General features: G+C 38.6%; 1 protein-coding gene across 2 annotated transcripts in view; it reads left to right on the top strand.

Moving 5' to 3' along the window:
- The window catches only part of HYCC2 (hyccin PI4KA lipid kinase complex subunit 2), a 60,806-nt gene extending 40,354 nt beyond the window's left edge, over positions 1 to 20,452 (top strand). The window contains exons 11-13 of one of the 2 annotated variants that reach the window (XM_060783313.2): positions 4,479 to 4,638; positions 5,616 to 5,783; positions 11,764 to 20,452. In XM_060783313.2, coding sequence (XP_060639296.2) covers positions 4,479 to 4,638; positions 5,616 to 5,783; positions 11,764 to 12,356 — 921 coding nt within the window. In that variant the 3' untranslated portion in view covers positions 12,357 to 20,452. The remainder of the gene's footprint in view (positions 1 to 4,478; positions 4,639 to 5,615; positions 5,784 to 11,763) is intronic. The other variant, XM_060783318.2, reaches the window with a different exon arrangement.
- Positions 20,453 to 24,452: the final 4,000 nt, after the last annotated feature.

The raw sequence follows: 24,452 nt of genomic DNA, 5'->3' as shown, positions 1-24,452 counted from the left end.
CAGAAGGAATAGTAAGCAATACAGCGGCTGTACATGTTTTTATTTGGCTATTCATGGGAATGAGTATGGTTAGACATTGCAGTAAGCAGGAACCTTATCTTTTAAAAGAAAAACATGGCTTACCAGGCATAAGTCTGTGAGCTGGTCCATGCTGTTCGACTGTTCTTGTTTGCTGTTGCCCCTCCCTGCAGAGGCCATTTAAACAAGCTAGGGACTGTCCATCTGAGATTCATTTAGTGCGAGATTCAAACTGGCTACACAGCAGCTGGAGTCGTAAGCCATGGTTTGATCTTGGCTTATGATGGTACTTTGTCTTTTCCTGAGAACTGAGATTTCCTATTTCAGATATCACATTGAAACAAAACATGGATGGAGAGTCCTCACTATTCTGACTAAGAGAAGAGCCAAGTGAGCAGGATGAGAAGGATGCAGACCTCTTTATGGTTAAACTAGATTTTTGGGGGGGAAAATGTTAACCAGAAATTGTATTACACATTTACTTTTAATTGATGTTATTCATGAACGAATGTGTATTTATTTTTTGGTAAACAATGTTTATTCTCCCCCATTTGTGAGCTATTTTGTGAATGGCACACAACTAGCAAAGATTTGTGATTCAGCATGGCTGACATTCACCCACTCCTAACATGAGAGGCTTGTGCCAATGGTTATTTTTCTCCTTTACCACGCAGCTGATTTCTCTGCCATAGCATATAATGTTTAACATTTTATTTTTATACCTCTCACATTTTCAAAACCAGTTTGCTGTGCAGAATCAACAGAAAAGCAAATTTGATGTTTCTCTGGATTCATAATTAAGTTGTTGGCTTAACAAAGTCTGGTCTTCATGCTCTAGTTGGTTATTGACATATTAACGTGTGAATAGCAGCAGCATAAATAACATTCCAATATATAAGATATTGTGATGCTAGGCAGAAAGTTTAAATCACATCTGATGGGACCATATGCAGTCCTTCAGCATGGTTGGGAGTTGAACAGATACATGGTTTGATTTTCTCTAGTTCGGGTCCTGCCTATCTTTGTGACCACATTCCCACTTATGTACCTGTGCAAGTGTTAAGATCTTCCAGGGAGACCCTCCTCGTGGTTCCACCACTGTCACAAGCGCAGTTGGTGGAACAAGGGAGAGGGCCTTCTTGGTGGTCACCCCTTGGCTTTGGAATGCCCTCCCCAGGGAGATTAGGCAGATCCCCACAGTGTCCTCCTTCCATAGAGATTTGAAGACTTGGATATTTCAACAAGCCTTTGAGAATGTCTAGCCCCAATTGTCTGCAATTAATGACACGGCACTGCACTTTTATCCCGTGCTCTTGGTTCTTAGCTACAATTTGCACTATCCCATTCCCTCTATTGCTTACCGTTTGGCCATGTCTTACGGCAGTTGTCACCATAGGTTATTGGGCATTGTTCTGAGTTTTAAATTGTTGTGTTTACGTGCTTTTGGTTTTATTTTTGATTTGTATTGTGTGTTTATTTTATACATTGTTTTTAGGCACTTAGTCTCATATGTGAGGCATCCTGAGTCCCTTTACGAAGATGGAAGCGGGGTACAAAATAAAGTTATTAATATTATTATTATTGTTATTATAGTTTCATACAGATAATTTTGTGCAGACAGGCAGTTATGGTACCTAAGAAATAACACTCCCAGCACACATTTTGGGCTTTCAAATATTAGCCCTGTTTCTGGGTATATTTGACCTGCTGATTCCAAAAATTGCTCCAATTTTCCCCTATCGGCTCTAGTTTTTGAGATACAGAACATATAACATCTGCCAGTATTGATCTGCTTGCCCATAGATAATCATAATAACCATAGTGTAAAAACTGATGAAGTTGTTGATTTTACCTATATGTACACATACATACAAAGAAAGAACTGATATTGAAATGGGAGTTCAACGTCTTCATCTATGAGTCATGATGGACAAGATGAATATATAGAGAAAATGGACCAATGGGCCAGCAATTAATTTCTGTAAAAGTGTCACTTTGACAAGGAAGCAGTAAAATAGGCTGCTGTCAATTCATGTTGCACCCATCATCACCTTCTACCTGTGCCCTTCCCTTCTAGACTATCTATGGATAGGGTAGGACAGGTTTGAGACAGGTTTGCAGCTGCTAATGTGGAAGGATGAGTATTTTGTTTTTGTAATTCAACATGTGTATTGGAGATGGCATTTAATTTTGTTTTATAATGTACAATGACAATAAAATTATTCTAAAGATGTAGGGCAGAGTATTGATACAAGGTGTATTTCATAAACAACGAAGTATTGCTAAATCATATATTCTTGCAGAAGAATCAGATAATCATACTGAAGGAAAATAAGTAAGTGTGGAGGAAGCAGAGGTTTAAATGCTAGCCTTTTGGCAAGGGAATACTGTGGGATCATTTCTTGGCAAATGAAAAAAGCATTTTAATCTTTCCAATAAATTTAGCTAAATGTCCCTCTTAATGAATTACTGTTGGCAAGGATATATAGCTGTATGTTTTTCAATATAGCAATATAAGTCCTCCTCACAGTAAAATGTCGGAGCAGGTTTTTTCTTTCAGACATGACTGAATGCACTACTAGATTGAAAATGTAAATAAAACATTGCACCTGCTATGGGGCTACCTCTGATAGCAGCTAGACTCAAAAGCTTGAAGGTGGATTGATATTTCAGCTTATGTTTCATTTTTGAGTAAAGCTGAGCAGTGAGCCCAATAGAAACTTAAACTGACAGCTATTCCTGTTTGATTTGCCTTATTTTGTAGTACTAATATAGGAGCAATCACATCTTCCTTTCAATCATTTGTTAATTCTTTACAGCCCACTTTCTTCTCTTGGAAGTGTCTTCTTTTAATTAAACATTAAACTGAGTGCAGTTTATTTCCAAGGAGGTCTCAAAAGTGTTAATCGGGTCCTAGAAGGATGGATTGTCTGCCTGTGACCTTGAATATTCTTGTTCTCACATTCTGTTTCATTTTTCTACAAAGACAAATGCAGTGTCTGGCTTCTTACAGTAATGCTTTAAATAATATTTCAAATATGATTGAAAATACAGGTCTGTATTGTATCACACAGGGATTCTTAACTTGTGGCCCTAGGACCCCGAGGGGGACATAGATGAGCTCAAGGAATCAGTGAACCATACGAAGAGAGAAATATGTTTTTCTTTTTATTCCCTTCTAGTTACAAATATTGTGTTTAACTGCATAGCTTTCATCAGATGCTCTGAGGGGACCATGACACCATAAAGCCTAGCTACTGCATTAGCGTCACATGAATGTGCCTTGTGCGTCTCATTTCCCACCTACCTCTTTCCTCCTCTGGGAGTATATTAATAGCTTTCATTTTCAATTAATCATGGCTTATTTTTATATTTGGGGTCATCTTTCAGTACAGGGAGTCCCTGAGTTACAAACAGCTGACTTAAAACTGACTCATAGTTACAAACAGGGTGAGACAACAGGAAGTGAGAGAAATCTACCCATTGGAAGGGAAATTCACTCCTGAAAGAGTTATCATGGGGAAAAGGTGTATCCACTGAAGCTTTATCACCAATCCTTGTCCACAACAAGCTATTTTTTTCAAAATCCAGTGATCTTCTGATCAGGGGCACAGACAGCAAAAAAACACTACATGGGTGTTAACCCTTCCCTTTGTTACACAATTTCATATATGTGTGCGTGCGTGCGTGCGTGTGTGTGTATGTAGATATATATATATATAGAGAGAGAGAGAGAGAGAGAGCACATATATGTATGGATGGACGGATGGACAGACAGACAGACAGACAGACAGATAGGCTGGAGTTACACTTAAAAATGTACCTGTTCTGACTTCCAAACAAATTCAACTTAAGAACAAACCTACAGAACCTACCTTGTTCTTAACTGGGAGACTGTCTGTACTTCACTTTTTTTTCCACAGTAAAGGCAGTAATCATGCAACCGTCCAAGTTAAACTGTTGCCCACAACACCCATCAGTATTGACTATGCTGGTTATGACTGAAGGGATAGCACTCTAACATAATTTTCACACCTGCCATACAGTGGTGTAAAATCTCTCTCTCTCACTCACTCACTCACTCTTTCAATTGGGAAAAGTAAACATCATGATTTTGCATTTTATCTTGTATTTTATAGTTAGCCACATAAGGGAGGATTTGTAATGGAGAGCAAACAACAACAACAGCAAATTATTCTCACGTGGGTGCTGCACTCTGCCCTGCCCTTCTTTCAAGGAGGGATAGTGAGGTTTTCTTTTCTTAATTTGGACAATACACATGTAGATTGGGTTTGTCTGAGTATAACTCGTCCTAAGTCTCACAGCAGGCTTCTTCTGCCTATTAAGCATGACTCCTTGGGTTGCAATGATAAATCTTTCTCACCATTTCCTTATCCAAACTTTAAAAATATCTGTTTGTGGAAAGGTAACATTTATATAAGGTTTTCCTGTTGTCATAGGTTGCAAATGCTATGAAGAACTCATTACCCTTTGATGCTCCAGATGCATCACAAGGAGGACAGAAGGTCTTAAAAGTAGAAGTTACTCCAACAGTTCCGAGAATTTCTCGGACTGCCATTACTACGGCTTCAATCCGTCGACATCGCTGGAGAAGAGAAGGTAAAACTTACTTTACTTTAATGACGCATTTTTCACCTACATTGCTTCAAACTGATTTCTGAGCTTGATTATTAATATCAAATTCATTAGTGTACATAAGTGCAGATCATTTCCATACACTATCTGCATGAATGTGTAATTATGGTTGCATCTTGTGGAGGGATAAGTATTATCCTTATTTTATCTCCTGGGGAAAAGGTTTAAGTTACTTAAATGGTGTCTTGGGTACAGAAAGTTTATTATCAGGACTGGAGATTGTGGCTTACTAATAGCTTTTTTCATATGTTGTGGTATGGGTCATATTGCCTCCCGTTGCTTAAATTGCTTGAAACTGCACACTTTTCATGTAGAAAATGCCAGCGGTTTGTGTGCAACTGCAGCTAAATAGTTTCTTTGAATTTGTATCTTTATCGAAGTATTACATTTTTCAAAATGCCCCTTTGAATTGTTTGGTAATTTGAAATATGTATATGTGTGTGTATATGTATATATATCAAATTCCAGAATTATAGTTAAACAGAAGACAAGGGAGAATTTGTATCTGGGAAACTATGGATATATTCAGGGTTTACTGACAAACTTGCTAAATGACACTTGAATCCTAACTAGACTGACATTATTTCTTAAGCAAAGCTTGTATCATAATAATATCCCTTGGAACTCTAAATATTATATTACTTTAATGGATAATACATAATAGAAGTGCATCATGTCTTTGATTCTAAAAACAACATCTGCCCTTTTGCATATTCTTAGTTATGTTTGTCCTTTCTATTGATGTGCTGCTGTCTGCTGATCTGCTTTATACAGTAGAGCTTGCCTACGTATTTATATGCTGTCCACCAGACCTTTGGCATTAAAATTAAAATCAGGTGGCATGCTTGTATATTTCATGTAAACCTTCCTTTCCCTTCCTGGGTTGGAATGTTTAGGGAAAGAGTAGAAAGGCACTAAAAATATTATATGTTGAATCCCAGATGGCTTTGACTTCTCAAATGATGCTGACTTGAGCATTCCCGGATCTCCGATCCTACACGGCTCCACAGACCTAGGGATCAAACGCAAGGAAGAGGGGGACGTGCTGGTGCTCAGGAGCCCTGAGCATGCCTCACCGGAGCCCAACTTGGCAGCAGCCACAACTGAGGGTAGGACAGAGATGAGGAGGCAGCAGTCAGTAAGGCAGTGACTTGGGCAGGATCCTGGTTCTTTCTCCCCAAGCAGAATTCCTTGTCACTCTAGAGCGTGTTTCCACTATCCCAAAGTGTACACTTTTCTCTTCTCTTTCTAATGTGCACATCTCCTGTATGCCTTGCACCACGTCGAGAGAACTTTCTTTTCTGACACTTCGTTTAATACCCAGCTTAGCATGGCTAGAATAAGGCAAAAAATCCACACCTTGCAACTTTGGGATTAAATGGAAACACCCTGTTACTGAGCATGTTAACTCTTGTTTTTCTGGGATTTTTAAAAGCAGAATAAGAAAATGCACCAAGTAAACAGATCATTTTGGAAATTTGAAACCCACTTAGGATATATGAAAATCATCATCAATCATTGAGGAGTTTTTTAAAAAAAAATCAAGATTTTTTTCATGTGCTGCTTTATTTCCTGAACATTCAATTTGCAGCATTAATCCTTTTATCATGAGACTCCTGTGAGAGGATCGGATATTTCATAAAGGTGAACTTATGTCACCATGTATTTAGTTATTTTGAGATAATTCTTCTCACCAGGTTGTCCTGGTAGGTACCTTGCATCTTGTGAAAAAAGAAAAAATAGTGCCTCATATATTGATATTCTTCAGGATATGAATTCTTTTTTTCATGTATATGCAGTGCATATAATTATTCTGTAATCTCTATGGTGATGGTGTAGGGGTACTTAATTTGCTGAGCAGTTGATAATATATTTTCTGTTCTTCCCTTCTTCCAAATCTGTCCTCTCTTTGGTGCAGCCTTTTGGCACTGCTGGCATTATACTTTCAGAGTATGTACTGCTCGTGCTTTGCACTTGCCTTAAGGAAGATTAATATCCAGCAGAGTTAATATTATGTTAGGGATGAATTCATCATGTGTAATCAGACATTTAATAGTGACAGGGGAATCAAGGCCCCAAGGGTCTGTGGAAAATTGTGGAAGCACAAAGCTTTTAGTAGTTGCTCTTGGTGCAGAGTGAGTTTGAGCATGCTCAGTAAATGAGCTCTGAGAAGAACTTTTCTCCATTTCTTTCAGCTGGTCTTATTTTGTTGTACTAACTAAACATTGCATGTGCATGACCAGACGGATGCTGTGAAATCTTCACACACTGATTTTTTTTTTATAAAAAAGAACAACAGCTACAGCTACAGCACTCCCTTTCCTTAACACTTCAGTTTTTAAAAACTTTGTAATAATTTTAAATGTTGTACCGTATGTATTTTTCCCCCCTTTGGAGTGTGCATCGTCCAATATGGAGACTGGACAGATAAAGTGAAGAGCATAGTTCTGAAAGCAGTAAATTAAAAAAATAAGTTTTTATTCCAGCTGAGCAGAACCTGTCTTTCCCAGGGGTATTGTAGGATTCAATAAAGAAATAGGTTTGAGTTTAGTCACAAAACCTCGAAATCCAGATGGATAGTCCAATTTCATTTCTGGTACTGTTTTAGAGTGTATGTCTCACAGTAAACTAATAAATAGTTGGTCTTCAACATTTGCAGTTTATTTTTGCAGATTTGGCTATTTACAAATTTGGTTAATATGTTTTTATTTAGGGAACCTCTTGGTTCTCCAGTGCAATTCTGTGGTCGTAAGTTGACCTTAGTTGCGATGCAAGACCTAGAAATTCCTACAGAGAACACATTTCCAGGCAGTTTCTAGGTTCTCCAATGTGATTCTATGGTTTATTTTCAGTGGAGGACCTTGAAATTCCTTGAGAGGTTTTCGTGTACATTTTTAAAGCTTCTTTTATTTGCTTTTTCCCACTATTGCAGGGCTTCTCCATTCCTAATACCTGCAAAAGTGGAGGATGTCCAGCACTCTTGTTTAAATATATTGCTAACATCAGAATGGGACCAACATTTTTCCCCCTAGCTACTGATTATTTCTGATGTTGCAGTTTTTTAGTGCTTTTAATCAAATATATGATATATGTAATTCTTATCATTTTTATGAAATAGTTAGTGTCAGTTCTGGATGAATATTCTGCAGATTAGCCAGAAGTGCAGCTCATCTTTGGGGGAGAAAAAATAGTGTACAAATTGTATATTTGTATATGTATTTATATCTTGATATATACGTAAAGGTAAAGGTTGTCCCCTGACATTAAGTCCAGTCATGTCCAACTCTGAGGGTGGGTGCTCATCTCCATTTCTATGCCGAAGAGCCGGCGTTGTCCGTAGACACCTCCAAGGTCATGTGGCCGGCATGACTGCATGGAGCATCTCCTTATATGTATATATATAGATACAGATTTATTTATTTATTTATTGTCATGTCAGGAGCGACCTGAGAAACTGCAAGTCGCTTCTGCTGTGAGAAAATTGGCCGTCTGCAAGGACATTGCCCAGGGGACACCCGGATAATTTGATGTTTTATCATCCTTGTGGGAGGCTTCTCTCATGTCCCCACATGAGGAGCTGGAGCTGATAGAGGGAACTCATCTGCCTCTCCCCGGATTCGAATCTGCGACCTGTCAGTCTTCAGTCCTGCCGGCATCTGGGCTTAACCCACTGTGCCACCGGGGGCTCCATAGATACTGTGGTATAAGCACACTGGCATTTCCTCCAATCCATACAGATGAAGATGTATGTAAGAATTGGAGCAAATGCCAGTGTGCTTATACCACAGTAGATAATGGCATCAGCCTTGAGGCTCAGTAGTAGTTTGCAACTCTGATTAAAACAGAGGTTAATACTAGGTGGAGCCAAAATGAATTAATATTTCATCAGCAGAGAAAATGAGCTGTTTACTTTGGTTTTGTTTGTTTGTTTGCTTCCCTTTTTTTCTTTTCTGTCACTGATTTTAGTAAAAAACATTTATATTTATTGTTTTGGGGAGAATTTAACTGCTTGTTTTCCCTGCCACAGCCTTGTTTTGTTTCAAGGCTTGAACTACAATAGGATAGCGGATATCGATATACTGAATTCTGTGTATTTAAAATGATAAGGTATCAAGTTACTCAAACCTTACTCTGGAGTGTCGCTGATCTGGCTTGAACGGCCCTCCCCTGCATGCTGCCTTGCCCACCTCTCACTCTGGAGCGCTGCTGGGCTGCCTGGGCTGCTGCATGGTGGTAGCATCCCAGACATTCACACTGAGCCTCTCTGACTCTTTTCTCAAAGTGGAGGGAACACCTTTCGCAGAGATGCTCTCTGGTCTACTATCTTGCTGTTTATCCTTGGGCATCATCAGACTGCAGCTGTACAGATGGAAAACATTGACCTTGCAGCTCATTGGACACTCCTTGTGCTCTCCATTAGAATAAGAAAGGGCTGAGAGAGGTGGTGTGTCGGTGACAGCAATAGCTGCCGCTGTTCAGCCCAACCGCACTATCATCTAGCTTTGCATGTTGGTCTAATTCACTAATATGAAATGCTGCATCTGATAAAGGGTGCTTTTGTTTTCAGGGTATTCTGTCTTAGGTATGTATTAAATGGCTTTTTTTTCCTAATGGGGATGTGAAGAATACCATGTGCAAAGTGGCTATTTTTTAAATGTCTTTCCTGATGTATTGGTAAGCATTGTATAAAAAGATATAGTGCTTCTAAAGAGCTGTTTTCATTATCTAGAAATGAATAGAACAGATTCCCCGTATGAAAACTGTTGTGTTCCCCTGACTGTTGAAATTAATTCTAGATTCTTAAGACTGCCACTGTTACAATCTTTTCTCTGGAGACTTTGGAGAGATGAAAGGCAGGATAAATTGAATTAAAATTGCTTGACAAAATAGAAGATTGCACAATCATGATAATGAATTGAGCTAGAACAATGGCTTCCACGTTGTGCGATGGAAGATAGCAGTAAATTGTCAAACTATCGTAGTTGAGCATTACAGGTGCATTTATTAACTAGTTAAAGCTGTTTCTGTCTGATAATACACGAGGCCAATCTTATTTACATTCTTACTTTGAGTTGGTCCTATAAATGTTTCTATACGATATCAGCATTAATGATTGAGGTCCTCACTATGTGAATGTCATAAAACGTGACAAAACTTTGTATTGGTGCTCTCTGTTTCAAACGGATCTGATATTGGCAAGGAAAGTGCTAACATCATTGGGGTAAATAAGTGCTAGTAGCTTTCAAATGACATTTCACAAGATAGAGACCACTACGAGAGAGTGTCTTAGGAAAGTGATGCATATTGGTAATATCAATACAGAGAAGCAAAGTCTGCCAAGTTTTGATAGGAATTTTCCATTAACCATCTCCAGTTTTCCATTATCCATCCAATTTTCTATTTCCATTAGCCATGTATTAGGGGAAGTCATAGGGAGGAGGGAGTTTGTTTTCTGCTGCCCTGGAGACTAGGACGCGGAACAGTGGCTTTAAACTACAGGAAAGGAGATTCCAACTGAACATGAGGAAGAACTTCCTGACTGTGAGAGCCATTCAGCAGTGGAACTCTCTGCCCCTGACTGTGGTGAAGGGTCCTTTTTTGGAGGCTTTTAAACGGTGGCTGAATGGCCATCTGTCAGGGGTGCTTTGAATGCGATTTTCCTGCTTCTTGGCACAGGGTTGGACTGGATGGCCCACAAGGTCTCTTCCAACTCAATGATTCTATGATACAAAGCTGATTATGTACTTCCATCTTTCATACATTATAGTTTCAAAAACAACATTGTTGTGTTATTAATTTTGTTAATTTTGAAATATTTCATCTAAAGGCAGAAATATTGCCTTATAAATGTTGGTAGCAATACTTGAGAGTATATAGTGCATATATAATATAATAGTATACATATAATTCAGCAAAGCCTAGAGAAGACAATTATGCTGGGGAAAGTGGAAGGTAAAAGGAAGAGGGGCCGACCAAGGGCAAGATGGATGGCATCCTTGAAGTGACTGGACTGACCTTGAAGGAGCTGGGGGTGGTGACGGCCGACAGGGAGCTCTGGCGTGGGCTGGTCCATGAGGTCACGAAGAGTCGGAGATGACTGAACGAATGAACAACAACAACAATACATATAATTGTAGTTTTAATGTTTGTTTTTCTAAATTACACCTGCAGAGATCATTTCTAATAAAGCAACAGAGCAACAAAGAGTTCCTTTCATTGGGACAGTGAAGTGGAGTGTACATGGGATGTAGAAGAGTTTTACTCCCTCTCCCCTAATGCAGTGGTTCTCAATCTGTGGGTCCCCAGATGTTTTGGCCTTCAACTCCCAGAAATCCTAATATCTGGTAAACTGGCTGAGATTTCTGGGAGTTGTAGGCCAAAACACCTGGGGACCCACAGGTTGAGAAACACTGCCCTAATGCTTCACCCTCAATGGTTATTAGTCTTCCAAAGCTGCTAGTTTGAAAAAATAGACACATTAAATATCACATTCTATTTAATCTCCAGTTTGATCTTTAAGACTTAGTTTCAGAAAAGTAAGCAACCCTAAACATGTCCACTCAGATAAAAATTACTTCCTTCCTACTTAGAATTATTTTGCAATCTTTGGTATGTCTTATCTGTTTCCAGAGAAAAGGTTTAATGCAGTCAGTCCAGTATATTAACCAGTAGTAGTAAATAGTAATTTCTGATAACTTCCCTATTGATATTGTTTATGGTAAATAGATGTGGTTTAAGATGTTGGGTCTCGAGATGTTTCGGCCTTCAACTCCCAGAAATCCCAACAGCTGGTAAACTGGCAGGAATTTCTGGGAGTTGTAGGCCAAAACACCTGGGGACCCACTGGTTTAAGACTTTGTGGCTACAATCCTAAGTATGTTTGGTAGGGAGGATTAAATTCAGTGGAATTTTCCTCAGGACTGCAATGTTAAGCGGCTTTCCTAAAATAAAGCTACTGCAACCCAGAGATAGAGTTAACGAAAGGTTTGATGGAACAAAGATTAATTGTATTCAGTGCAGTCTTTAACATGCTAAAAAAAATTCCCAGTTAAGTTTTAATTTCTGAGTCTGATTTCTTTTGACTTTTAGGTGCTGAGGGTGTGAATGACAGAGAAGAATCTGTGAACCTTAATGATGCCGACGAAGGGTTTTCTTCTGGGGCATCCCTGAGCAGCCAGCCGGTTGGGACCAAACCTTCATCTGGATCCCAGAGAGGGAGCTTAAGAAAAGGACCAAGTGGACGTTCAGCCAAGGAAAAAGAAATGGCCTCAGCCACCAAACCCACCGAGAGCCCCCGGGAATCTGGCCGCAAGCAGTATCTGCACCAGTCCATTGACCTCAGTACAGACGCAGTTGAAATGACACCTACGAAGAAACACTTGAGCCTACCTGCTGGGCAAGTGGTGCCAAAAGCCAATAGTGTGAGCCTGATCCGGACTGCTAGTGCTTCTTCCACAAAATCATTTGACTATGTGAATGGCAGTCAGGCAGGTTCCGGTGTTGGCGGTAATGGTGTCACTAACTTGGCAACAGGCAATACCAATCGGTTTTCAACCATCAGTCTGCAGGAGGACCGCTTGGGCCAAGCTGGAAATGGGAAAGATGGCCTCTCATCAGGAGCTCCTCTGACCAAGCAGTCCCGATCCCCAAGTTTCAATATGCAACTGATATCCCAGGTTTAACTTCATTGTCCTTCCTATCTTTTTCCCGCCTTTATCCAGTTCTTCGCGCAACACCTCCAGTCATCTTCCTATAGTGTGAAAATCCTGGCTTTTGTGATCTTGTTCAATCCATTTTAGATACCATACTATATTTTGTACTGAAACAGCAATAAAACCTCCTCCTTCCCTCCCTCCCTTCCATGCCCCCGATAAATGTGGTTGTGAAGCAGTATAAAATGTACTTTTATGCCTTTTCCATGCCTTCCTTTCTCCTTGGGTGATGTGCAATCCATTGTAGGCCGATCAGTCCCATTTCAACACTGTGAGTCTTGAGAAGATCGGAGGAAATGGTGAATGTGATCCCTATAAAAATGAAGCTTTTGCTTTTTTGTTTTTGTTTTTTTGAGAAATAGAAACGGGTTAGTTTTCTCAATCTATGGTTCTGCAAAGACTACTGGATTGTGACTTTATTTTTTTGTCTCTTGGAACCAGGAGTGCCTCAGAGATTCTAGTAGGACTTTGGACCTCTGAGTTAGTGCAATCGATTCTGAGGGAGGGAAATGCTGCCATTGCTCCTGGTGGATAAATGCACTTTGATGTAAAAATGAGAGTAGTCCTTCTCTACCATCATCCACTCTTCCCCCACCCCTAAAGCATAATGTTCAACAACTCGGAGATATGTGTTATTAGGTTGTCCCTCTGTCCCACAAAGAGAGTGGGCTGTGAAATTGGCAGTGGAGGTTGCAAGGCACTTTTTAATGGCGTTGTAGCCATACCAATTGTTACATGTCTTCCCCCTCCAGGACACAGGGTTGCCCTGCCTATGTGATAGGACTTTGAAAGATGAATTGTGTTTTTTTAAAAAAAATGAGATGTAGAAAATAGGCATACAGACCTCCCGCAACCCATCAAAAAATTACTTTTCCTTTGAAAAGAAAGTTACGGTTTGTTAGCCTATGGTTTTTGAAATGAACAAGGACAGGTATAGCTTGTGTGATGGGATTTTTTCAGGCTGCTTGCTGTGGTGTGACTCACTGTTGTCACAGAACAGGCTTAGAAACCCACAGTAAAGACAGAATGTTCTCCCACATGATGTGCCAGGGACAGAGGCAATGGCTGCTGGAAACCTTGAGGCAACAGGGTCCTCTTCAAATTATTGCCTAAATTGTGGTATTTTTAGCAGCCCTCTCTCTTTCTCCCTCTCAGAAGGATAACACTTCACTGCTTATTTTGATTAATCCATTGCAGTTGTCATTATTTCATCCAGCTAATGTAATGGTTCATGGGAAATGTTAGAGACAGTTTCTTTCCCTGCTGTACTAATCTGGAAACTCATCACATTGAACCTAATCTTGAATGCATGTGAATGGTGTGTGAGCAATAGTTGACATCTGTGCTGTAGATCACTGCTTTAAATTGTTTTTCTTATTCTAATGGAAGCTATTCAGCATGTATCAGATGGTCTTGTGTTCACATAAGAAGAAAAAGAGGGTTTTCACCCTTTTATTCCTCGTTATTGATTGACCTGGAAATATGTAGATTATTTATTGTAAGGAGCAGATGTAAATTATGTGTTCCTTTGGCTGGCATTTTGCGTGCATTATATCAGGGAGGAAAGTTGAGAAGAACAGATACACAATAGATTATTTTTAGATAGATAAAATTATCACATTCAGAACTATGAAGTGCCATTACTCTGCTAAAGGACAATTAAAACATTTTTAAAAATGTCATGAACAGCTTCCAGTTCGTCTGCTGTTTTCCTTCATGACTTCTCAAGTTAAAACTGGATTTTGTTCCCAAAAGAAACAGCCAAGCTAATAATATTTTGTTGTTGTAGTAAAATTGACATAGGGTGTTACAGCTGTCCTGCAGACACCCTTAGATAATTAAATATTGTATAATTGAGACTCAGGAAAGTTTTGCGTGTGGGTAAACACAATTCTAAATATCCAGAGTAATACTAAATGGTATGTATAATGTAAACCCAGCCTCTTTTGCTTCTGAAACCAATAATTCAAGCTAAGAAGAGTAGAGCTTGGGGGAAAATGTTTAAGCTACAACTCCCAGAATCCAGTGGTCAGGCTGGTGAAGGATTCTGGGAATTGCAGTCCCCAAAAATAACTTTTCCAGGGCTTGATCAACACAGTACACTTTTGTGAAAGTGTTTATGCTTCACAGAAATTGATGTACGTGTTTATCATGCCTATCAGTTTTCTAAAGTGCTGGTGGAATTTATTCTTATTCAATGGCCATGATTCTGTAGAAATGCTTCCCTTTTTAACATTGAAGAAACGATGGCCAGGATCCAAAGAGTTGTATGAATGGGCCAAAGGATCATTTTTTGATATTCAGCAAACACCCTGCCAAATGTCAAACCATGTTGGAGCCGGAGAGGACTCCAGATTGGTTATTTTATGGCCAGGTCATGGGCATAATGGTGCCTCCAATTCAAAAGAACTTTTTAAAAAATCCCAAAAATCTAGGAGAATGCTTAGAACTTCTGATTAAATCCAGCTCTGTGTAAACTGTAGAGAGGAAGCCAAAGGGGACATTATGTTAAAAGCAAACAATAACAGAGATATGACTAGGACGAAACTGCTTATTTAATTTTTTCTTTTTGAAAGGAACAGAAAGCAGGTGGTTAAGTTGATTTTAAAGGTAAATGCCAGTATACTCGGGTGTCATTGAATACAAACAAGATGCAGACGTCCTATACGTACATGGCCTTGCTATCACATATGAACGTGTTTAGCAGTAAGTTTTCATTTGGGGGTGGGTTGTATCTTGTATATTATAACAAACCAAATCAAGTTTTGTTGTGGCCTCAGCACATTAAAATGGCAGCATTTTCAGGTGTATATGTGTATTTTGGATCGGAGATTATTCATATGTGGGTGTTGAAACCCAAACTGGTTAGCTGTTTGGTTCATTTCTGTTGTGTAGTAAAATTTACCGTAATTTGTTTGTTTTTAGTGCCTTTTGGCATGTTAGGAAATCAAATCTCTTACAAATATTTGCATGCTTTTTTGCCTCAAACATTGTTTTTCTTGTACGCTTTTGACCCAGCTCTCAGATTCTATCTCTGTTTGAATATGCAATTTCTCTGTATAGTGTGCTAAATAGTATGCTTATGTCATTCCCATAGGTCTATATGTTCTGTGATGGATAACTGAACATCTTTCCTTAAAGCTATGCTGCGTACCTGCAGATGCTAAGCAGTCATTTTAAGGGGTCATGTTGGTGCTGTTTCTGTATCTCTTTCTGTATCTGCTGCTCTCTGCTAGGGTGACCCAAATTTCCACTGAATACACTGTACTGATGCTTTATGGTTGTAAGTACTGGTTCAATGCAAATGGAATATTTCCCTCCAATATCTCTTTATTCCCCCCTTGGGGTTGTACAATCATACTCTTCTTCACCTCAGGTACATCCTCCTTTTTCTATTGAATTATGTTTTAGCTTTTAAAAGTACCTTTTTATGAACTGTAACACAGAAATACAAATTCATAACACCTACTCCACCCCAAGTATTCAAATAATCAAGTACTAGCTTTCAGTCACTAATTTAAGGCTACCTGTTAGCTTTCAGCTTGAAACAGATACCTTGGAAAGGAAGGGGAGAAAGGCAATGGAGAACCTAATGGATGGTTCTTACTCTCTTGGGCCCCTTCTACACTGCCCTATATCCCAGAATCTGATCCCAGATTATCTGCTTATCCCTGATTATATGGCAGTGGAGACTCATATAATCCAATTCAAAGCAGATAATTTGGGATTGGATCCTGGGATATAAGGCAGTGTAGATCCAGAGATTGCAGACCTTCACAAAGCTGCTCCCCATTTTTAAGGTGAACAAAAATAAAATGACCCTGAATTAACATACAAAGTTTAGAACGTTCAAATGAACTCACAGGTATTTTTCCCCACCTGGTTTTTTACACACTAAAATTTAGGTAACTTAGTTCTCTGATAAATATGACAGATTCCTGTATTTGAAGTCCTTTATCTGTAATCACCATCACAGATTCAATTATGTACTGTAATGTTCATAGTAATTTGTGGTTGATTGTTGTGGATGAAGGCAAACTACTATAAACCATTATCTTCAAAGAGTTAGTGGGGGAAATTGCACTGGAATTGCAAATAAGGTTTGAGTAGAATTGGTTAGTAGGATAGAGCAGCATTACTGGTATGTTATGTCTAGCTATTTCCATAATTCAAACAGTATGCTACCATTAATGTTGCCCTAGGCTATACATAGGAAGAGAAAAACAGATTGATCATGTCTCTTTGATTATATTATTTAACACTGGTTATATTTTTAGGGGTGGGCTGTTTTTCATAATGTAGGTAGCACTTGAAACACAGTGGTTAGATTGATCCAAAACAGCATTAAGCTATTGACTATAATGAGTGAATGTTAATTCTATAAAAAGCTGCAGAAATGTGAACCTTTTAGGTTAATTAAAAAAATTTTTGGTGTGAAACCATATCTACTTCCTGCCAGGAAGGTTATATTCATATCATAGCTAATACTTATCACCTGATAAACTTTAAAGCATATAGAAAAGGTTACTTGTTTCTGATACATATTTTTGTGTGTGTCTGGTATTGTGTTCTTCTTTCTACATTGAAAATTGACATATTCATATATTTGCCACTGAGGAAAAAAAATCACAATTGTTTCCTATCTTTTTATTTGCACTATTTAGCAAACAGTAGATGGGGGAAATGTTTGGTTAGTAAGTGGTGTGAATATAAAAAAGGTACATACATTTGTTGTGTTGACAATCAGTTATTCGTAAGCTATATGTAAGTACAATTATTGAGGTCATATGATAAGTCTTATTCCTAAATAGTTAGAAAACTTCTGCTTTATTTTTTGCTTCTCAAAAATAAATCTTCTCTTTCATTTTCAGTTATCAGTATTCACCTAGGGTCCTTTCTACACTGGCCTGTATCCCAGGATCTGTTCCCAGATTATCTGCTTTAAACTGGATTATATGAGTCTCCACTACCAGATAATCTGGGATAAGCGGATAATCTGGGATCAGATCCTAGAATATAGAGGCAGCGTGGAAGAAGCCTGGGGAAAAAATACTTCCAATTGTTACAGTGCGTTCTGAAGGAATAATTTTGACAGAGGAAGTGCTACCTAAAGGTTTGTTTTTATTTATTTTTCCACTGGAACAGACAAGTAGTCATATGATTTGCAAAAAGAATAGTTAGGGAACTTAGATTGATATTTTAGTTGAAGAATGATGTTATGTATTAAATGCAATAATAATATATTATCAGAACATACAAAAGGGGAGTCAACCCATAGAAAACAAAATATAAATAAAATTACAATTTCAGGAGGTTGATTTCACAAAAACGCATCACTTTTCATAGGAAGATGCAAAACATTAGCATTAGTACCCAAAGTTTAACTTGCAAAATGTAGTGATTGCCAAAGGTAGTGAAACTGTAACCTCATCTACCTTTTCCCATTAAAACAAGGCATGCAGGGAGTGTACACCTTGTTTTGGAGAAGATTTGCACCTTTGGGAGCCGTTGAGAAGTGCATGACTCACATATAGCGTGTCATGTTCCCTCTGTGCTTGTTGTTGTTGTTTATTTGTTCAGTCGCTTCCAACTCTTCGTGATCTCATGGACCAGCCCACGCCAGAGCTCCCTGTCGGTCGTGGCCACCCCCAGCTCCTTCAAAGTGAATCCCTCTGTGCATTTTGTTTCAATGATGAATTACGTTAGGAAGAAACTGGAAGTGAGAGTACTATTCCCTTCCTATTGGTGCATATTACTGAATGTATAAATGTTTCTGGCTTGTGTCATCCCAGTTACTCCTAGTCTCACATGTTACTTTTTGAAAAGTTGGTTGTTATTTGTTAGCCTCCAGATATTATTTATGTTCAACAATGGACACCATCACTGACCCCTTGGCATCCTGCAAACTGCTTTTGAAATTTTCTTCCAATTTTTACAGTTGTTTACCATATGGCATTGAAGGGTGATTGGTTGGCTGAAAATTCATCTCCATCACCCTACTTGGATTTATGAAGCTATTTGTGGTGTTTAGGACTGTGGCCACACTTTATAATTTCATAGAGTATTCTAACTTTATGTGCAGTAAGCAATATGAGTAACCTTCCTCCAAATAGGTGGAGATAACTCCCTGAGTTTGGTGGAGAAGAAAGAATGTAAAGTCATGAAACTTGAAGAATCCCAACAATCAAATGCATCATGTTTTGAAAATCAGAGATGTGTCTATCTTCATAGCCATTTTTATCAAATGAAAATACAAAGCTAATATTAGCCATTTTAGGAGCAGACGTAGTCATTTAAGTTCTCTTTCAATGCACCGAGGTTTAGAGATTGTCAAGACTGGAGTTTGTCATTGGATAAATCCAAGTTTGTTCAGAACTTGTAGAATTTTAAAAACCTATAACATTTAGAGTACGTGTAGTGTTGCAATATTGCTTTTAAAAGCTCTTGAAAATATTTGTTTGAAATTCATCCAGTAGACATCAGGAACCTTTAGGCTAAGGAGGGAGGATGTTTGGCTCTCTTCGCTGTTGTGGTTCGGAGATTGGAAGTCACAGCCTATTACACATTTTCCCCACCCCTGCTTTAGAGCAAAGGTTTGAGAATCAGTTTACTGTCCTTTTCCAGAAATATGACTGGATGAAATCCACTGTAATAGATGATCATTTCCATGTTAAGTATGAAAGAGAGATTTCGTTTTGCAAAGATTTTAGCACAAATGGGACTTTTATATATTTTGACTATTGTTTATTTGAATAGCGATATTAAAAAGGTTCTTTTTGTATTGGATATTGAAGAATTTGGATACAGAATATATGTTGGTAATAGAAAAGCCAAGATCCCTCCCTTTCTAATACTATGAATTCCAGCAAGCAATTGCCCATCTAGTTTCCCCAAGATCCAGATTATATGTATAAAAGGACCTTAAATCAATAGGGAGGGGGGCATACTGAATTTCCACCAGTTTATCCAACTTTCTCATTGACTTGAAACTACATTTATGACATAGAAGAATTTATATAGCTTCCAAGCTGTAACATTTTGATTCACTGACCATCTGTAGAAGCATGTTTGTGAAAAACATTCATGGTTGTTTGACTTTGAGTGTGTGTGTGTGTAAATCCTTTCTTTTAAAATTAGGGAAAAATTGTGGGAAGGCCACAAGTTAATCTTCTCTCAATATTCTTTGGGAAATGATTTGTATGTCAGCTCTTTTGTGGAAATAATGTTATTTCCACATAATAGACACATTACAGGGTTATTCATTTAAGAGCTACTTAATTAAGTTGTTATAAAATGACAGGTCTCAGTCTTCTAGGTTGTGAATGGAGAAGTCCTGTTAAATTTGTAATATTTGTAATATGAACAGTTGGTCTATAATAAATCTTTTGATTTTTATTGTTTCCTGCAGCAGTTGCAGTCGGTTTGATGAGCAAATATATAATACAGTGTCGAAAGCTCCCCCCACCCCAGGTTCTTTCTCATACAACGGTTTACTTCTGAACTAAGATTTTTGAAGGATTTTTACTCTTTTGGCATTACGTAAACCTGTTTTACCTCGTTCACAAAAGGAGCATAGGCAGCAAATAACCCACCTACTGTAAACAAAATCTATTTGGCCGAAAAACTTGAACTATGTTAATATTTCACCAGCATGAGCATGCATGGTGGTATGATCTGAAATATTCAGCCCCTGGTGCTGGTGAAATGCTGGTTGAAATGGGTATGTAATAAACACAGTCTTCGCAATGTTGGGACCATAAACTTGGGACCATGGCAAAACTTGTATTAACAGAGATCAGATGACATGTTTGAAGATCATTATATTGGTGCATGTAAGCCATTATCTTAACTGTCTTACTGAATCTGGTTAATGCTGTTGACTGTTGTTGAAATGTGAAATGTAGTTAGTTGTTGACCTTGTAAATATCTGCCAGAGATAGAGAATATTTTAAATCATTGTAAATACAAGTGTATAAAATTGAAACAAATCTGCAATGCAGAAATATATATATATATACATAAAGATATAAAGATGTTTAAATAAATATCGTGCTGTTTCTCGAAAAGTGCAATACTGTCATATGTCTTCCCAATTAAACTGTTGTTTATGAAGCAGAGGGGAAAACTTTTCATTCCATGAAGGAGATTCAATAGGAGATATTTTCTCAGTGAAGGGAGTACATATTGTTGGTGTCAGTGGCAAGGGGAAAGGCCAAAAGAGACAGAGAATGGTATCCAAAATGACCAATATAGTTTAACTTCTTAATTACTACAATTAAGAAGCTGAAGGGGGAGATTTTAATTTTTCAGAAAGGGAAGATCCTGTACAGCATAGGAAAACACTGTGATGTCACAGGCAGGGGATGGGGAAGCCTGACTTTGCTCTCTCCCGGGGCCAGACTTGTCTGCTTTATATCTTTGAAGACGAACCTCTGATAAGACGGGTTTCCCTTGTTTAGTGCAGCAGTTGAGAAATATTTTGCATTTATTTAAATAAATAAATAAATAAATAAATGAAATGATATCTTGACGTAAGAGTTTAATTTGTTCCGTGAGTGAGATCTTAACTTAAAATGCTCTTATCTCTTAAGAAATTTTCCCATGAAAATGTTATTATTCTGTTCCAGCTCTCCCCCCCCCCCATTTTTGTTATCTGTTTTTAAATAAGAAAATGGACTTTATAAACAACAAATAATGTGCAAATGTTCACTCATACGGAACAATAAAAAAGAAAGATCAACTTTAAAATGGTAGAAGCACAATGTTGTGGCACAGTGGTAGAAACACAACGTTGTGGCAAGGAAGCACAAAGTGAAGAGGCAGAAGCATCATGTTCTTCATACTGAACTCATTCCACCCTCCCTCCCTTTCTTGCTCCTTCTCCCCCCCCCCCCCCCTCTCTCCATGAAGTCAAACATAACAGGAAGAAAACCAACACAAAATCAACTAACTCAGAGTGGACAAGATCAAAGTGGACAGCAATCTCCCAAAGCGGACAAGGACACGAGGCATGGAGGCTGCTCCCCTGAAGCCCTAAAGCCGTGTACTCTGTGCTAGTGCTCCCTCTGGCACTAGCTCTTAACTCAAAATGCTGCCCTTATATCAAAGCAAAAACTGGGCTGAGTGACAGCTCTTGACTCAAAATGCTCTTAAGTTGGGATGCTCATAAGTAGAGGCTCAAACTTTGTTGTTGTTCAGTCGTTTCTGACTCTTCATGACTTCATGGACCAGTCCACGCCAGAGGACTGCTCAGTTGCTAGCAAACTACAAAAATGTAATGAATATGTGTTTTATCTTTTAAACCAAAGATGGGTAAAATATGGCCACATGTGTCTTCAGAGTCTCTTGGGAGGTCAAACATTTATGGTAGCTTTTTAGGAAAAAAAGTCTATATTATATATTTTTTATCTCCAAGTGGTATTTTTACCACACTTTTGGATTTCTCTGGGACAATCTTAAGTCCAGGAGAGGTTACTTGTGCCCACTTCCTAGTGTTCATAATTTTTGTTGCTGGGTCTAAAATGGCCCAGATGGTAAAATATGGCACTTTCATGCTGTCAAGAAGGCATTTGGAAATATTTTTGTGAGAGGTACTATAATAATAATAATAACCATCATCATCATCATCATTTATTTATACCCCGCTAACATCTCCCGAAGGACTCGGTGCGGCTTACAAGAGGCGAGGCCCAACACATCACGAGTTGCAGCCTTCAACATCATCTTGTGGGAGCTAGTATGCCCTCTAGCCTTTCACAGTTCTCCAGCTCTCTTTTAAACAAATAGCTAGCAGAATGCAATAACATAACTGGGTTTTTTTGTTTTGGAAAACTGGATTGTGGCTTGTGCATTTGCAATGTTAACTTTATATAGTGTATTAATGTGTAACATTTTGATTTCACAACTAGGTTTGTTCCACTATTCCAACATGTGGATGCTTCAGGACAATATTTAAAATTAAGTTATTTTTCTGTTGCAACAATATACACAATTGGCTATTCTTTTCAGATCAAAGCCTCCTGACCTGGAAATAGACAAACAGACAATGAGCGCCCAACCATTGCCATGTAATCCAAAAGGCTGATGCTGCATATGACCAAAGATACAGCTGAGATTAAAAATGTAGTTCCAAACCAACCATGCTGTTCTGCTTAAAATGGTTTTCAATCCAGTCTTTAATTCTGTTCTCTACATCAGATCTTCACAACAGATTCATGCAAATGTCTAAAACAGCCACTATATGATGTTCAGAAACCATTTACTGTTGCCAATTTTTTTGGAACCTCAACACTTGAGTTAAGGGGATCCCATTTGGGATCAGGACTTGCAGTTTAAGAAATAGTACTCTACAGTGTATTAGGATAAGGCATTTTATGTAATATGTTACCTACTTTTGAGGATGTATATCCAAACAATAATTCTTTTTTTTTCGTGCCAGGAGCGACTTGAGAAACTGCAAGTTGATTCTGGTGTGAGAGAATTGGCCGACTGCAAGGACATTCTCCAGGGGAGACGTTTTTATGTTTTACTATCCTTGTGGGAGGCTTCTCTCATGTCCCTCTGGAGCTGACAGAGGGAGCTCATCTGCGCTCTCCCTGGAATTGAACCTCTAAGCTGTCAGTTTTCAGTCCTGCCGGCACAAGGAGTTAAGCTGTTGCACCACCAGGGGCTCCTAATAATTCTGTTAAAAACAAAACACAAACAAAAAATGCATCAACTGAACAAAATGAATGTAGCATAAAAACATAATTTAAAAGAAGTAAAAATCTCCAGAATGAAGAACTATGGATACTTCATGGACACACATTTCCAATGACAGATAATTATTTCAGTAGAAATAAATGCTTAAGGTTGCCAGTTCAGGATTGTCCCAGGCCTTTTGTTTCCAGACCAAGATCTGAGATCTAGGGATGGCCCTAGTGATACTATTAAGTTTTATGCATTTATTATCACCCACAGCTGTGAACAGCTTGTCATTCAAACACACACAAATATATTTTCCTTTGAAACTCAAGGCAGAAATCTTAGCTAAGGATGGGGTGAAATGAGATTATTCCATCTCGTTTATATAGGAACATGGGAGGAGAAACTTTTAATCTAGCCTACTTGCTTTTTAGGCGGATGCAGAATAGCAGGCAAGTCCTGGCTTTATAATAAGGGTAGTAGAAGGCTAACTTAAATACACTGATCCCTGCTACTTAAACTGTCGGCCCTGACCCCAGGGTCCCCTTAGTTCAATGTTGAAGTCCCAGAAATGATAAAAGGTTTCTGAATGTCATCTAGTGGCCGTTTTAGACATTTGCACAATCCATTATGCATTGTTTACAATGGACTCTGCAGAAGAATATTTATTTAATAAAAAAGGAAAAAACAGTTTGTTTAAAGCTGATTTGTTATCAGTTAATGGTTGATTTTTATACCTATTTTATATACCTATATACCTGGGGTTATGTAAACATTATCAGGCCAAAAAGGGGTCACGAGTAGAAAAGTTTAAGGAGCCCTGGACTGGAACTGAACTCACCAAAGAGAACAATTTGTCTATAGGAAGATTTGAATTATTTTTAATTTATGGAATTAATAAACATGCTTGAGGGTTCCATCATTTAAATTCACTATTATTTGCTCAATGGATTTATTTATCTATTTATTTACAACATTTCTACCCTGCCCTTCTCAACACCCCCCCCCCCCGGGGTGTGTGTGTGTCAGATACAGGCATGTAGCAGGGGGGGCGGGGGCTTGAGGGGCTTCAGCCCCCCCCCCCGAAATTCTCATGGTGGTTCACGAAAAGGCCTGACTGGTGCATTATTTAAACTGCTATGTTTATTCATATCATGATCTGATCACCATACTCAATCTATCCCATATGCATGGGGTATTGGGGTATTGATACAAAAGGTTTGCTAGGCTAGACCCTCTTTCACTCAGACTCAGCCCCCCCCGAAACCCCCCCTGAAAAAAAACTCACCCACCCACCCACCCCCCCCACCCCCCGCGAATCGAAATCCTGGCTACGGGCCTGGTCAGATATAACCAATAATAACACAAATCTATTTGGACACT

The sequence above is a fragment of the Anolis sagrei genome, chromosome 1, assembly GCF_037176765.1.
Source record: "Anolis sagrei isolate rAnoSag1 chromosome 1, rAnoSag1.mat, whole genome shotgun sequence".
Classification (NCBI taxonomy): domain Eukaryota; kingdom Metazoa; phylum Chordata; class Lepidosauria; order Squamata; family Dactyloidae; genus Anolis; species Anolis sagrei.
Note: the sequence above shows the minus strand (reverse complement) of the source record. Positions and strands in the feature narration are given on the sequence as shown.